Consider the following 17,412-nt stretch of genomic DNA (forward strand, 5'->3'; position numbering starts at 1 on the left):
TTTAAACTCCTTTCTTTGCAAAATTGCATATTCCAATTATTAAAGTAATAGAACCATTTTATTTTCAGAACCCATTTGATGAAATTGTTTCTTTAATATAATGATGCAGTCAAAGTCCTTGTCTCTCTGAATTTACAATTTGAGCAATTGAGTCCTCTTGTCACCAGGCACATGTGATCTTCAGCATGTAGCTAAACTAAGTTTCCTTTGTCCCCAGAACACTATCTTCATATTAAATATGCCTCTATAATATCATCATTGTCAAAGGAAAACATATGTGGGATAGTTTGCCTTACTCATTCTCCAAACTGAACATTGATCTCATATACTATATTTAAATTACTCTTTAATCACATTTAAAGTTGGTAGTTTAAAGGTTAACTAGCTTTATCATGCTTCTGTAACTCTTAGCTGATTACTAGAAATATCATTTTTGTTTTGAAATTGTGAGCAGAAGGGGGAGAGAAGAGCAATAATTAATATATTTATTCAGGGAAGTATAATGCCATCATTGAAATTCAAAACAGTACCTAAAGTTACAGATATAAGGAAAAGTAGTCATATAGCCGTGTTTGTACCAAATGCTTGAAAATAATTTCAGTTGACAGTCAGCCTCAGCACCTTTGCATTCATAATTTCATGGGTTTTGAGCTTGGATATTTTCAGCTGTATAGAAAATCAGATTACTTTTCAATTTGTGGCAATTATGATGGTAACTAAATATTATTCAGGTATTACTCAGACCTGTGCATAACAGGAAAAGAAGCCCCTTATTTCCTCACCTAATGTGACGGCCCAACAGTTGGGGGAAGATCTTTGAAAACAGAAATGAAGTCTTAGATGAAAACTTTAACCCAACCACAGCCACCCATCTTCTTGAAAGCTGAGGTTTTTCACATGTGTTAAGTTAGAAGGGATGGCAGAAAAGGTAAATATTCCCGTTGAAAAATGTAAAACTAGAGGGGAGAAAATGATGACAGTAGACAAATCTGAGCTAACGTGATTCTGTTATGTATGTGTATTTGTGTGTTTCTTTGAAAATTTGGTAGATATTTTGCTGGATGATCCTGGTGATGCAACTGGACATAAAGATGGCCGCAGTGTGAAAATTATAGTCTCCATAAGCAAGGGCTACAGTCGAGCAAAGGTATTTCTTTAATTTTAAGCACTTTATTACTGTGAATGACCATGAATCAAATATATTCAAATATGAGTATTTGTTCTGATAAATATACTACCAGCAGTGTTTGTCTTGGCATTGGTTTAATATGTTTATAAAAGCATGAAAGTTAGGGACTCAAAAGAAATGGCCTCATCCTATAGATAGAAATGTGTCTCCGTACTTCATGTTTATTCACTGAAAACATTAGTGGTTGTCAGCCACCCTCATTCCTAAAATCTAAAAAAAAAAAACATATGGCTTACTTTGACATGAACATCTTATCTAACTAAATATAGGTGATATTTGTGATATATGGTACTGTGTTGCTAGAACTGTCAAGATGGTCTTTTTACAAAGAGGAGATTATAAGCTATATGGCTATTCTAGACACTGAAAAGATATATATATTTTGTTAGACTCATTATAACAATGTCCATTAATGCTACTTGTGTGTATCATTTTTAAGCAAGGCCTTAGCTGAAAAGGCAAATATTTAATTTTTCTGAAGTCAAATATTGCCTTCAAATTGGCAATCCATCCTGATCCTAGACTCTTCTTGAAACAAAAATATTTTTTCAAGTTGAAACTGTATTTCAGTGGCCAAAAATACAAATTGGTAAATATTAAATTTTTCTTTTTTTATCAAACAGAAGAGTAAAGAACTTTAGAATTTTAAGATAATTAAAGTATTTAAGTTTGAAAAGTGAGCTAGCAATTGAGAATTTTTTCATTGAGCATATATTCCAAGAATTCTAATGCCATAAGCTTTCTGCTTGAGCTGCATATCTGTGCCTGAATTTCCCATGTGGGTCTTTTTGTAAAAGACTATAATAGTCTCAGTGAAGCTTGAAGATCTCTGATTTAAAAGCAGCTGCTTAAGAGCCCTGTAAGCGTGTCCATTTTGACTTAGTTACATTAACACCAGAAAACAAGTTTTCTTTTTCAAAATAATTCTGAAAGACAATATTTTTTGAATGTTAAAAAGTAGTTGTCTTAGTCTTCTTGAGTTAGCATAACAAAATTCTACATATTGGATGGATTAAACAATGGAAATTTGCTTTCTCCTGGTTATTAAGTCCAAGCTCAAGGTGCTGTCTAATTTGGTGGAAAAGGGCTTTCTCTTTGGGTTGCAAATGGAACCTTCCTGGCTATGTCCTAGGGAGAGAGAGATCTCTCTCTTACTTCTCCTACTTAGAAGGCTACTGATCCTATGATGTCAGACCCACTCTCATGGCCTAATTTAACTCTTATTCCCTCTTGCTGACTCCATTTCCAAACACCATCAGTTGGCAGTTGTGGTTTTAATATATGAATGTGAGTGGAAAAAGAACGTTCAGTCTATAACAGTAGTTTAAAAATAACAGTGGTTTTGCTATGAATTTCAAACTTTTGTTTTAAACAAATATTGGTTTCAGGTTATACCTAAGTAGTGGTGATAATGATTTTCCCTTATAGAGTTAAATGTTATAGATGAAGAAATGGAGGTCTGAGCCAGCTAAATGACTTGACCTAATATCACTTTTCTTAATTACATGGTAGATGTAGTTTCACTTTAGATTTTCATATTTGAAAAGTAAGCTAACCAGTTTAATAGTTTTGCTATGAAATGAACCATGTTTATATTTAAAACACAAAAACCCTACCAAAAAGGAAAAATCAAGTAAATGAAAGTCTTTGGGTTTTGAGATGTAATTTTGAAGATTCTCCAAGAATCTTCAAGAATTTCTTGTAATCCTGTAGGGTATCCTGACAAGTATTCTAAATATTGAATTTTCTGATTAACTCAAAATGGAACCTGAGTTGTGAATATATGAATGCCATACTACCATGGATAACTTATTTTTCAAATTTGGATTCAATTTTAGAGATAATCTAAATACAAAATAATAAACTGAGTTTTGGACTTAACATTTAGATTGCAAAAACATTAAGATGAGATTTTAGGACTCAAGATATAGTTCTATTGCATCTCTATCACCATCTCCTTCCCACCAAGCTGCTCCTCTTCAGAAAAGTACCTGCTCGCTAAAATGGAAGACTGTTCTCTCCTGGACCTTTCCTTTCTACTGAATAGGTCATGAATCAGTTTTCCTTGGCCATACCACTTCATCTAACCTCTTTCTCTCTTGTTTTGTTGCTATTCCTGTTACTTTGCTTGTTAGTTAATTAGTTACTTTGGTTGCTTTGTTTGCTGGGGTATTTTGTATAATTCACTGTGTATGTCTATTATTATATAAACCAAAAGTTTGATATATATTTTAGTGTTAATCACCACCAATATTAATATTTTTAGTAGATAAAACAAGATACAGTTGGGTTTTATCTTATTTTATTTTGATCTTACTTAGGATCAGAAGTCTCAGGCATATTTGATAGGATCCATTGGTGTTAGTGGAAAAACCAAGTGGGATGTCTTAGATGGTGTAATTAGACGTCTCTTTAAGGTGCGTTGTACAAGATATCCTAATACTAATTTTCAAACATGTTTCATTTTGGATGCTTCCCTTAACTTTAATGGCATGTCCCTATCTGCTTTTCCTCTCCTGTATTTTAAATATTAAGGAAAGTTTTCTCTTTATGCTGTGTGATATTAATAGTTATTGTAGCACCCAATTCTAAAATTCTTGACAGCTAGTTTCATATCCCCAAGAATTTTACACTGGTAGGAGAGTTGTACCTCTGTTTTGACTTTGCTCTTTGTATATACAATTTTAGGAATATGTGTTCAGAATTGATACCTCCACCAGCCTTGGTCTGAGCTCTGACTGCATTGCCAGCTACTGTGTAGGAGATTTAATTAGATCCCATAGCCTAGAAGTGCCTGAATTGCTGCCTTGTGGGTACCTTGTCGGTGATAACAACGTCATCACTGTGAACCTGAAAGGTAAAAATAAAAGTGGAAAAAAACCCACAATTGCATGTTTACCAATGTTTATTTTCCTTTTATTTTTGCGGTTTTACTTTAAATTTTCATATTTGAAAAGTAGGCCAACTACTTTAATAGTTTGGGTATGAAATGAACCATATTTATATTAAAAACACAAAAATCCAACTAAAAACAGAAAATCAAGTAAATTAAAGTCTTTGAGTTTTGAGATGTAATTTTGAAGATTCTCGAGGACTCACAGAGGAATGTGATGCATCAAATTTCAAATTTATAGGTTTTCTACATTATCCTCTTTGATTTAGGGGAGATTTCTAAAAGTTTATTGTGTATTCTAAAGTAATATATTCATCCCTATACCTTCAATTTTAAAATACATATACTCAACAAGGCTTCCCTGGTAGCTTAGATGGTAAAAAAAAAAATCTGCCTGCAATGCAGGAGGCCCAAGTTTGATCCCTGGGTTGGAAAGATCCCTTGGAGAAGGGAATAGCTACCCAGTCAAGTGATCTCTCCTGGAGAATCCCATGGACAGAGGAGCCTGGCAGGCTACAGTCCATGGGGTCACAAAGAGTTGGACACAATGAAAAGACTAAGCACAAAAAAACAAAAAAAAGAAAAGACTAAGCACATATTCAGTGAATACCCACTGGGGATAGAGAATGGAAGTTAACAACCAGGGATGAGAAATTCTTTTGCTTTGAACAATGTGATCATTTCCAGGCAAATGGAATATCTCAAGCATCCTTATCTCCATAATTTCTCGTTCACATATGTTAATGAGTTCAGAACACATCTAGGTAACAATGGATTAATAGAGAGATTTGTCAATATTTGATTTTATGATTAAGACAGTTGAGTTAGTAAAAGAAGATACTGTTGCTCTCCTTAATTCCTTGCCAAATATCACAATATATACCCTTTAAAAGTTTAAGTGATGGTGTAGCAGGGATGTACAATGAGAGCTAGAAGGAAGTAAAGAGAAGGAGAAAAGAGGAAGAAAGAGAGAGGAACTCACATTTATACATTTTATTTTAATTTTTATATTTATGCTTAACAAAACTACCACCTTCAAAGAGAAGGATGATTCTTGATAGAATTCATAGTAATGCTTCCATTTCTCTGTGAAAAAGCATGAAGCAGGCAGGGGAGAGAGTCTCAGGAAAAGCAAATGGCTTGCTTTCATTCATATGTTCACTCTGCCTTATTACTGATGTTTTCTGTCTTGAAATAGCAAGACACGTTTGTGAGACAGAAATGTCAAGGCGAGTCTCTTGCAAGCATTGTTGTTCCCATGGCTAACAAAGCCCAGTTGCCAGCTGACCTGTGTTTTAAAGTCTAGCTTATGCAGACCATAAGCCATTCTCTCCCCTTTGTTTCTCCCTGCAGGGGTAGAAGAAAACAGTTTGGACAGTTTTGTGTTTGATACTCTGATTCCTAAACCAATTACCCAAAGATACTTTAACTTGTTGATGGAGCATCACAGAATTATACTCTCAGGACCTAGTGGTACTGGAAAGACCTATTTAGCACACAAACTTGCGGAATATGTAATAACCAAATCTGGGAGGAAAAAAACAGAGGATGCAATTGCCACTTTTAATGTGGACCACAAGTCTAGTAAGGTAAGTCACAGACTCCTAAGACAACTGCTGCTATTTATCCGTAAGTGTATTACTCAGCTAAGCTTTAAGATTATATGAAACTTCCATATTGTGCATGGAAACGTGTCCATCTCACTGGCTAAGGCTAGAATCTGGAGAATGAATAAACCCTATTTTGTGAATTTGAATAAGACTACTCAGTGGCATTCAGTTATCTAGTACTTCACACACATTGGGAATTGACAGAAGAAAAGAACAAGGTCTCTATTGTCTAATTTCTCTTAGACATCCATTTAGAAAGTGTTAGAGCAAAAAAGAGATCCATGTAAACACTATAGAAGCAAGAGGCCAGAACTCTTCCTGGAGGAATCAGAGCTTTACACAAGTCAGTATCTGCTCTGGGTCATAATAAACAAGGAATTAACTGGAATATTGCAGCAATGGAAATTTGGGTATAATTAAAATATTCTAAGCAGAAGTTCTGGGAGCAGAAATTTGTTTACATCATATTCCTATAGGATTTCTGTGTAGGAACTTTAGGAAATTGAATAGTATTCCATTTCACCATCAACTAAGGTCTCAGTCAGTTCAGTTCAGTTCAGTTGCTCAGTCATGTTCTTTGCAACCCCATGGACTGCAGCACGCCAGGCTTCGCTGTCCATCACCAACTTCCGGAGTTTACCCAAACTCATCTCCATTAAGTCGGTGCTGCCATCCAACCATGTCATCCTCTGTTGTCCCTTTCTCCTGCCACCTTCAATCTTTCCCAGCATCAGGGTCTTTTCCAATGAGTCAGTTATTGGCATTAGGTGGCTGAAGTATTGGAGTTTCAGCTTTAGCATCCGTCCTTCCAATGAATATTCAGGACTAATTTCCTTTAGGATGGACTGGTTGGATCTCCTTGCTGTCCAACGGACTCTCAAGACTCTTCTCCAACACCATAGTTCAAAAGCATCAATTCCTCATTGCTCAGCTTTCTTTATGGTCCAACTCTCACATGCATACATGACTACTGGAAAAACCATAGCTTTGACTAGAGAGACCTTTGCTGGCAAAGTAACATCTCTGCTTTTTAATATGCCATCTAGGTTGGTCATAGCTTTTCTTCCAAGGAGCAAGCATCTTTTAATTTAATGGCTACAGTCACCATCTGCAGTGATTTTGGAACCCCAAAATATAAAGTCTGTCACTGTTTCCATTGTTTTCCCATCTATTTGCCATGAAGTGATGGGACTGGATGCCATGATCTTAGTTTTCTGAATGTTGAGTTTTAAGCCAACTTTTTCACTCTCTTCTTTCAATTTCATCAAGAGGCTCTTTAGTTCCTCTTCATTTTCTGCCATAAGGGTGGTGTCATCTGTGTATCTGAGGTTATTGATATTTCTCCCAGCAATATTGATTCCAGCTTGTGCTTCATCCAGCCCAGCATTTCTCATGATGTACTCTGCATATAAGTTAAATAAGCAGGGTGACAATATACAGCCTTGATGTTCTCCTTTCCCGATTTGGAACCAGTCTGTTGTTCCATGTCCATTTCTAACTGTTGCTTCTTGACCTTTATACGGATTTCTCAGGAGGCAGGTCAGGTGGTCTGTTATTCCCATCTCTTTCAGAATTTTCGACAGTTTATTGTGATCCACACAGTCAAAGGCTTTAGCGTAGTCAATAAAGCAGAAATAGATGTTTTTCTGGAACTCTCTTGCTTTTTTGATGATCCAACGGGTGTTGGCAATTTGATCTCTTGTTCCTCTGCCTTTTCTAAGTCCAGCTTAAACATCTGGAAGTTCACAGTTCACATACTGTTGAAGCCTGGCTTGGAGAATTTTGAGCATTACTTTGCTAGTGTGTGAGATGAGTCTATAATAAGGTCTGGTATACCAGAATTATCATCCTGAACACTCTCAGCTCTTAAATAGTCATGAGGGGATATAAAATTCAGCCAGTACTTTCATATACTCCAAGCAAAATAAACAATTTTAAAAAGAAAATAGTTGATGCCTAACATATCTCTAACACGGCGCTAAACTTTTACTGATAGTTACTAATTACATTCTCAGTCAGCGCAGCCTGAGCTTCTCTTAGGAAACTGCATCTGTTATCAGCAATGCCTCGAAGTTACCCAGATGACACTGGGCTACTGTGATTTTTTTTTTTTTTTTCAAAAATGACCTGGTTAAATGATCTAAACTGACCCAGTCTCACAGTAACCTCCCTCCTACAAATATTTAGAAAATGAACATGACTCCCCAAAGCAGCCCAAAACCAGTAAATTCTTGAAAGATGTTTAATTTCTTGAACAGCAATGCCTGAATAGTTCATCAAGTTCATGACACTGACCAACTGTGGAACCTAGGGCTGATTCTTGAATTTCTTTGTGCCTCAGTTTCCCCAGCTATAAAATGGGGGAAATAGTGAAGTTGTGTTAAGGACTAAAGGAGTGACTATCTGAGAGAGAGAGAGAGAGAGAGAGAAAGACAGTGAGAGAGAGAGAGAGACAAATAGAAGCAGGAAAATAGAATAGTACACATAGCAAGCACTGTCTGAGGGTTGCCCACAGTTACTAATTATAGCTCTTGGCTCCAAGGAGTATTTCTTATACAAATACACACAGACCCACACAGACCATCCACCCCTGTGACACGCACAGACCTTTGTTCATATTGTCTTATATGTATTTTTCAAGGAGAACAGAGTTGTGTATAAGGCATGATGTTATCTCCTAATGTTGACTCAATAGAGCACATGCATTCTGACTACATCCTTGGAATTCAGCACTATTCAGATTGTTGACGAACCAAACAGTCTCATTTCAGGTAGAGAGACATGGCACATGAGACGGAATATTAAACTCTTCTCTAAGTAAAAGCAGAAGACACAGTTGTTTGTTTGCTTCAGCCTACATGTTTAAAGCCCCCAGTGAATTCTGGGTCTCCTCATAGCTTTATTTAAAAGCTTTAACATATTTTGTTTCTTTTCAGCCAAAATGATAGAAGAATTGACATATCTTAACTACTCTGTGTTCTCTTTGATTTTTCCTTAATGTTAATGTGAAAGAACTCTTTAGAAGTTACCTCCTTTCTGAAAAAAAAAAGCAACTGGTTGGAAAGTAGGAGAAGAATAGATTTATTAGAGGAAATGGTACTCTGATAAAGTTGGAGAATCACTTAAAGTCAAATTGTGAGTCAAATTAACCGGCCTTCCTCAGGATATAATTTGACATGCTAAAATAAAGTAGGGTAACTTACATTAGTTCTAAATTTTGCCTCATTCCATAGTACACTGTTATATCTAAGTTATTTTTATTTCAGTTAAAAAATGTTTAGTGCTTGGAGATATTTTTAAGCAATAATAATTTATATCGCCTTTAAAATATGAGCAAATACAGCCAGCACTCTTATTTTCTAGTTTTTCTGAATAAAATCACTTGTACCATTATGAGGTCAGTTTAATCTTTGTTATTATTAAGTAATAAAGCATGACAAAAGTGAACAGAATGAATGATGCTAGAAAACAGTTATAGGAAGAAATCCATGGACAAATCACATAGCATTCATCACCAAGAAAGCGCAAAATACAACTAACAAATGTTTATTATTTCTCTATGATTGTAAGATTTGAATGAGCTGTCAGTAATGCTGGATGCCAAGTCCTGGCCAGAGAATTTGGCCAGTTCTTGCCACAGTGTTAGAGAATTCGCAATTATTTTCAGGGAGTTGATGGTATGTGAGAGTGGTATAGGAGATGGGGATGGCAGGTTAGAATTGTGGGGGCACAGCTAAGTGTTGGTTTGCTAAAGTAAAGGGTGAATTAGGTGTGAGGTCAATGACTTCTCTGAGAAACAGAGGTTCATAACTGCTGACATGCTTTGTGCTATGCCTCGGATATCTCTGAAGGGACAAAGGTGCAAAGTACTCACTGATTCCAAAAAAGTCCAACAATAAATCATCAAGTGAGAAAAAACCTATTCATGTTTTTGGTGTCTCTGCATTTTACATTCTGTCCCACTTCCCTTTCTTCAAGTTCCCTCTTGAGCTGCCAGCTGGAATATTTTGATTGAAAGCAGGACACATAAACAGTTACACTTTGTGACATTTGATATAGTGGGCCCAGAAGGCTAGAGATGGATTTAGTAAAGAATATGTGGCCAGCTGAAGCCATTTGGAATGTTAGGTGGGAAAAGATCAGAAAGCTGGACTTGGCAGATTCATTTTGAGTGTGTCTGGGGTCAAAATGAGGGAAAGCAGTGATCAGTAGTTTATATGCAACTGCTGTGTTCTATGTATGTTTTCAAAGTATGGGATTCATCTCATTATCAATATCCATCTGGTAGATATACCTGGCTTTTTTTTTTCTGCCTTATTAGATCTTGGACATGAAACTCCTAATGCTAATTCATCAATACTTCAATCTAAGATTTTACCCCAGTTAAGCTAGGGTGAAGATCATGAAGGGGTTTAAAAATGGGGTTTAAAAAAAAAAACTCAATTTATATGACTGAATTATTTGTATTTGCCTATTTCTACTTCTGACTGGTCCATACCTTTTATTAGATTCCCAAAGGAATCAGCTACCAGTCTCAAGACAAAAGAGAACCGTAATAGAATCTTATAGCCCTATTTTTTCAGAAATCACCCAGTGATTTCTTATTTACCAAATCCAAGTCAAGCTACTCCACCTCCCTTTCCTCCTCTCCCCTCGCCTACCTCCTCCTTTCTCTCTTTTGATTTATGTATATCAGATTACTATAATTGATCCCCCTTTCTAGAAATTGTTCTCATTTTCATGATTATGGAATTCACTCCTTGTTTCCCTCCTACCTTCTAGCAAGCTCCTTCTTAGTGTCATCCACTGACTGTTTTTCCTTCACCTTCCAGTGAATGAAAATATTCCTCACCATTCTCCTCTCCCCCACACCCGTCCTTATCTGGATAGCTCCCTTGTTCGAACTTAATAGTGTCCAGTTGGACACTATTAGCCATGCCCATCTTCCATGTGGTAGATACTTCTGTTAGCTTACAGATAAGTTTCCATTAGTATAGTAAATATGCATGTTTAGAAATGCCAATTTCAACTCTGAAAATGTATCACAAATGCATCTTCTTCTATCCATCTCTGCTGCCACCACCCTGCCAACCAAATGAACACTCTATCACTTGCCGGGGCTACTGCAGTTGCTTACTAACTGCTTGATTTACAGCTCCATTAAATTCCAGTTCTCTCTCTCTGTCTCTTTTTCCTTTCACATCGTGGAAATAGAATGTCTTTTCATAATTAAAAGCTGACCACTTTAAAATCCAGCAGTGACTCCCCATTGCCGTCTGCTCTAGGTCAAAAATCTTCCCATACCTCTGTTATTCCTCTTGAGTCCCACAGTGTGTCTTGGCTTCAGCAATTTCGGTATTGTCTTGGCTGATTTCTCTTCTTCCTTTACAATATACTTGTTGTTCAGTTGCCCAGTTGTGTCTGACTCTTTGTGACCCCATGGACTGCAGCAGGCCAGGCCTCCCTGTCCCTCACCATCTCCTGAAGTTTGCCCAAGTTCATGTCCCTTGTATCAGTGATGATGCCACCCAACAATCTCATCCTCTGATGCCCTCTTCTCCTTCTGCCCTCCATCTGTCCCAGCATCAGGGACTTTTCCAATGAGTCAGCTGTTCACATCGGATGACCAAAATACTGTAATTTCACTTCAGCATCAGTCCTTCCAACGAATATTCAGGGTTGATTCCCCTTAAGATTGATGGTTTGATCTCCTTGCTGTCTAGGGGACTCTCAGGAGTCTTCTCCAGCACCACAGTTCAGAGGCATCTGTTCTTCACCTCCCCACCTTCTTGATGGTCCAACTCTCACAACTGTACATGACCACTGGGAAGACCATTGCCTTGACTATATGGACCCTTGTTGACAGAGTAATGTTTCTGCTTTTCAACACACTGTCTAGGTTTGTCATAACTTTCCTGCCAAGAAGCAAACATCTGATTTCATGGCTGCAGTCACCATTCGAAGTGATTTTAGGACCCCAGAAGAGGAAATATGACACTACTTCCACCTTTTCCTCCTCTATTTACCATGAAATAATGGGGCTGGATGCCATGATCTTGGTTTTTTTTCTTAGTATTTAGTTTTAAACTGGCTCTTTCACTCTCTTCCTTCACCCTCATCAAGAGGCTCTTTAGTTCCTGTTTGCCTGTTCCTTTCTGCCATTAGGGTGGTATCATCCACATATCTAAGGTTGTGGCTGTTTCTCCCGCCTATGTTGATTCCAGCTGGTAACTCATCCAGCCCACCTTTTCTCATGATGGGCTCAGAGTATAGTGTTAAACAATATATTTACCTCACTTCAAAATCATGATTCTGGCTACATTACGCAGATCTCCAAAATAGTCAATGTTCCTTCACTGTCAGTAGGAAAAGTTCAGTAGTCTTACCAATCATTCAAAGTTGCAAACTTTTCTTTCCAATTTATTTACAACTCTTTCACAAAACATATACTACTGCTTCTTTCCTACGTGGAGCTCATATTTTTGTGTTTTGCCTTTATCTCTATGTGGAAAGCTAGTCTTCCATTTTTAAGCATCAAAATATTGCCTAACCTTTAGAATAAAAAGTTAATAGCAAATAATACTGCCATCAGAAAGTCTTTCCCAGAAGCCACAAGTAACCTTTATATGCAGTGAACAAAATCTTTGTTGTATACTCTTTTGAGGTAATGTATTATTTTCCACTGTGAATTGTAGTTATCTGCATATTGTATGTGCCTAACCTACTCAAGGCAGTAAGCATCTTGATTGGTTTTTCCATTTCTAATTTATCATCCTGTCCTTCAAGCATCTCCATTAAAAGACACTTGCTCCTTGCAAGTAAAGCTATGACACCTACACAGCATATTAAGAAGCAGAGACATTACTTTACTAACAAAGGTCCATATAGTCAAAGCTATGGTTTTTCCAGTAGTCATGTATGGATGTGAGAGTTGTACCATAAAGAAAGCTGAGCGCTGAAAAATTGATGCTTTTGAACTGTGGTGTTGAAGAAGACTCTTGAGAGTCCCTTGGACTACCAGGAGATCAAACCAGTCAATCCTAAAGGAAATCAACATTGAATATTCATTGGAAGAATTGATGCTGAAACTGAAGCTCCAGTACTTTGGCCACCTGATGCTAAGAGCTGACTCATTAGAAAAAATCCCGGTGATGGAAAAGATTGAAGGCAGGAAGAGAAGGGGACAGCAGAGAATGAGATGATTAGATGGCATCACCGATTCAATGGACACAAGTTCGAGCGAGTTCTGAGAGTTGGTGAAGAACAGGGGAGCCTGGTGTGCTACAGTCCACGGGGTCGCAGAGAGGCAGACACGACTGAGCTACTGAACAATGACAAATCCTTCATATATGTGTTTTCTTTGATAAATTCTCTACCCTTGGCAAAACAGCAGCAGCATATGAATGGTGTTTGTGTTTATACAGTAAAATCCAAATTTCTCTGCATGGATTCAGTCTTTTCTGTTTCCTCTCGTTGATCACCGCTACCATGTGCCATTTTCTGCAAAGGCGGAGCACCAGTATTTCTCCAAACACATCACACACTCATATCTTCCAGCTCTTCTGCTTTACTCCTTATTCTTCAGTTATACCTCCCACCCCCATAGCCTATTTCTCTGAACCTTAAATCTGAAGTAGATACCTCTCTCTAGTTTTTCTATCGTGCTTTGTGCATTTCACTTATCACACTGCACGGTGATTTACTTGTCGGCCTGCCCTTTTGTCTGTCAACTCTAACGCCTGGAATGTAGAAGTAAGCTCTAAATCCTTGATGCCAGAGTACCTGGCACAAAGTAGGCACTTGCTAAATCTGTGTTGAAAGAACAAAAAACTACATACTTATCATTTGGAATTCTATTCATTATTTTCAAAATCCATCATGAAATTGATTTTAACTCTGCTCAAGATTTACAAATTGAAAATGTCATTGTAAATATGCAAATATTATGGAAATGCTCTTACTGATTAGGATAATTCTAAGAAACCTAATTATGTTTCTGGCCTACCCATCTGTGACAGCAATCAGTGAACTGGTTATCATATTTAGATTGAAAGCTATTAGAAAGGAAAAATACCTGTAAAGAACCAAGAAACTTAATAAATGCTAAATGCTAATGTCAAGTGACCCAATGAAATATAACAACTTTTGTCATTGTTTTAAACTACAACAGTTGCATGCAGATAACAAATAAGTCAATCAAACAACCAACCAACCACAGTTTTATTTGAGTCCCAGGGCTCTATTTTCAGATGCACCTCATCAAAATGATTAAGATGTTTAGAGACTAAGTGGAAATTTAGGGGTATCATTTTGGATTTAGTCTATACCTCAAATTATAAGGCTTGCTAAAATCCATTTTTATAATTATATCAAAAGTAAGAATGGAGTCTCAATATTTATGGTTTACCATAAGAGCTCATATCAAGAATTCTTTTTTTTTTTTTTTTGCCTTTCTTCCAGGGAGAGAACAACTGAAAAATATGTCCTTGTGTTTACAGTTTTATATTGGCTTCAGATGTTCTGTACTGGCTTTTCTCTTTCCTTTAAAAATGTACACTTTCAACATTATATGTTTTTTGCTTTGTAGAATAAGATTTTATATCAATGGAATGATCTATGAGTTTTAATCACAGAAATCAGATGGAAGACAAAATGCACTATTCCTAAATTATGAATTGCTTACCATTAGTATGAATTTATCATTGATGTGTTTGTTTTCTTTATTTTTTAAAGGAATTGCAACAGTATCTAGCTAACCTGGCTGAACAATGCAGTGCTGATAATAATGGTGCAGAGCTTCCAGTTGTAATAATTCTAGATAATCTTCATCATGTGGGCTCTTTGAGTGATATCTTCAATGGTTTTCTCAACTGTAAATACAATAAATGGTATGCTTTAAGTATTTTGAATGATCAAGTTTGAAAAATGGTGATCAAATTTGCATTCTTGTGCCTTTATTCCTTTTAAGACCTATAGTGGATGCCATTCGGAGAAGGCAGTGGCAGCCCACTCCAGTACTCTTGCCTGGGACATCCCATGGACAGAGGAGCCTGGTAGGCTGCAGTCCATGGGGTCGCGAAGAGTGGGACAAGACTGAACGACTTCACTTTCACTTTCATGCATTGGAGAAGGAAATGGCAACCCACTCTAGTGTTCTTGCCTGCAGAATCCCAGGGACGGGGGAGCCTGGTGGGCTGCTGTCTATGGGGTCGCACAGAGTCGGACACGACTGAAGCGACTTAGCAGCAGCAGCAGCAGTGGATACCATTAATTTGAGAAGCCTCCATTACTATTATACCATGTTTACAAAGAATTTCTGTGTATCCCTTATAACGTCTATTTATTCATTCAACAATTGTGTCCCAGGTGCTTTTTAGCAATAGTATTTACTTGATGATATTAACTTCTACATGTATGATAAAAGTCTGGAAGACTATTGTCAATAAGAGAATGTTTGAATCAGAAATATTAAGAACTAGAATGAGGCTATGTGATGTGATATGAAAGTCGTTCAGTTATGTCCAACTCTTTGTGACACCATGGACTATACAGTCCATGGAATTCTCCAGGCCAGAATACTGGAGTGGGTAGCCTTTCCCTTCTCCAGGATATCTTCCCAATCCAGGGATCGAACCCAGGTTTCCCACATTGCAGGTGGATTCTTTACCAGCCAGCCACAAGAGAAGTCCTATTATTGACTATTATCAATAACAGAATGTTTGAATCAGGGAAATTAAGAACTAGAACAAGGCTATAGAACTGTTTCATTTTTAGTCCATAGTAAAGTTTAAATTCAACCTTCCTATAGAAGTAAATTTATTACATTCAGATATACCTTTGTCCTTAGTGATTCTAATGTTTAACTATTTACATGAGATAAAAGGTTAAAGTAGGGTATAAAAAAATCTGAAAAGATTTTTAAGATTCACTGTAGTATGATCTCTAAAAAAGAACATATAAGAACAACTGCATAAATGTTAGTTTCAGTGGTGCAAGTATCCCAGTTATCTCTGCTAGAAATATGAAATAATAAAGGAAAAATTAATGAATTGGATTATAAGCAAAAGAATCATAAGATGTTAGGGTGGGGTGAGATCCCTATGATTATTCTGTCTAATCTCTTTATTTTATATATGAGTAAACATGGGATTAGAGAGGGAAAATGATTAAAATGATTTGCCTAGGATGCCAGAGCTGAAATTGGGACCCCAAATCTTAATTCTACTTCAGTGATCTTTGTCATTTTCCAACATAACATTATAAAATTACCCTTTTACAGCATAATGTTAAAATGGAAGAATACATGTTTATCCAAATTATTTTCTGGGACAATTTTAATGTATTAATATATTTTACCTTTAATGCATATACATTTTCTTTTCTTCCCCAGTCCATATATTATTGGAACAATGAATCAGGGAGTTTCTTCATCACCAAATCTAGAGCTACATCACAATTTCAGGTAAAAATAAGTTGGAATTATTTGTATTGTCTCTTTTCTGTTTGCTTTTGGTGGTTGTTTTTTTCCATTTGTACACTGACGAATCGGTAACCTGGGGTGTGGAAATAATTCTCACTTCTTCTGACACTCTTTCTCAAGCAGACATTTTGTGATCCCTGACCTATAATCAGAAGTGTTTCTTTAAAAAAGAAGAAAAAAGAAATGTTTTTCCTGCTCACTATGTCACAGCTAAAGTGGAGCACTTTTCTTCTAAATGTGAGAAATGTGAAGAGAGCTCCTATTTCAGGATTTGTGATTCTCCTACAGAAGAGTGCTCAGCGTGCACACTCCCACACACTGCTGTGACGCACATGAGCTTCTCTTTAGCTCAGAAAGAAAAGTTACATACAGTTCAGCTCTAATGTTAATAGACTGTCTCATCTCTTTGATCATTAACATATGGCCTCCAACTGAAATAGGAACATTATTACTTTATATTGGAGAGAGAACCACTGTGGACTTAAAGTTTAATTTATGTAAGGATTTCTGGGTTTTGGTTTTGATTGTTTTTTTTTTTTCTTTTTATAGGTGGGTACTATGTGCAAACCACACAGAGCCAGTGAAAGGCTTTTTAGGCAGATATCTTCGAAGGAAGCTGATAGAGATGGAAATTGAAAGGAACATTCGCAATAATGACCTAGTCAAAATTATAGATTGGATTCCCAAGACGTGGCATCATCTCAACAGTTTTTTGGAAACACACAGTTCTTCTGATGTTACAATTGGTGAGTTGCAAAATTGCAATATGCCATTTTCCAGGAACTAAGAGTACTTGGTAAAGATAGCCAGATTGGAAGTAGAAAATAACAACTGAAGCTAATGTTTTTGAAGCTTCCAAAAATTTAAGTTTTCATTTTTTTTTTCCTTCTGAAAGTTTGCCTTCAAGCTTTGTGTCCTTTCATCTGACTATTACAGTTTACTGAGGCTTCCCAGGTGGCACTACTGGTAAAGAACCTGCCTACCAATGCAGGAGACATAACAGATGTGGTTTCAGTCCCGGGCATGGGAAGATCCCCTGGAGGAGGGCATGGCAACCCACTCCAGTATCCTTTCCTGGAAAATCCCATGGACAAAGGAGCCTGGAAGACTAAAGTTCTTAGGGTTGCAAAGAGTCAGACATGACTGAAAAGACTTAGCATGCATACAAGCATGAAACTTTGCTAACATCAACTAATGTAGACAACTATATTAGTTTAATATAGACAACTAAAAGTCAGGT

General features: G+C 36.8%; 1 protein-coding gene across 9 annotated transcripts in view; it reads left to right on the plus strand.

Moving 5' to 3' along the window:
- Positions 1-17,412, plus strand: part of NAV3 (neuron navigator 3) — an 889,111-nt gene that overhangs the window by 858,755 nt on the left and 12,944 nt on the right. For all 9 annotated transcript variants that reach the window (XM_070454242.1, XM_070454243.1, XM_070454238.1 and 6 more), the window contains 7 exons: positions 1,050-1,147; positions 3,511-3,606; positions 3,878-4,046; positions 5,436-5,671; positions 14,426-14,580; positions 16,083-16,154; positions 16,722-16,918. In XM_070454242.1, coding sequence (XP_070310343.1) covers positions 1,050-1,147; positions 3,511-3,606; positions 3,878-4,046; positions 5,436-5,671; positions 14,426-14,580; positions 16,083-16,154; positions 16,722-16,918 — 1,023 coding nt within the window. The remainder of the gene's footprint in view (positions 1-1,049; positions 1,148-3,510; positions 3,607-3,877; positions 4,047-5,435; positions 5,672-14,425; positions 14,581-16,082; positions 16,155-16,721; positions 16,919-17,412) is intronic.

Source organism: Odocoileus virginianus, chromosome 24 (genome assembly GCF_023699985.2).
Source record: "Odocoileus virginianus isolate 20LAN1187 ecotype Illinois chromosome 24, Ovbor_1.2, whole genome shotgun sequence".
Classification (NCBI taxonomy): domain Eukaryota; kingdom Metazoa; phylum Chordata; class Mammalia; order Artiodactyla; family Cervidae; genus Odocoileus; species Odocoileus virginianus.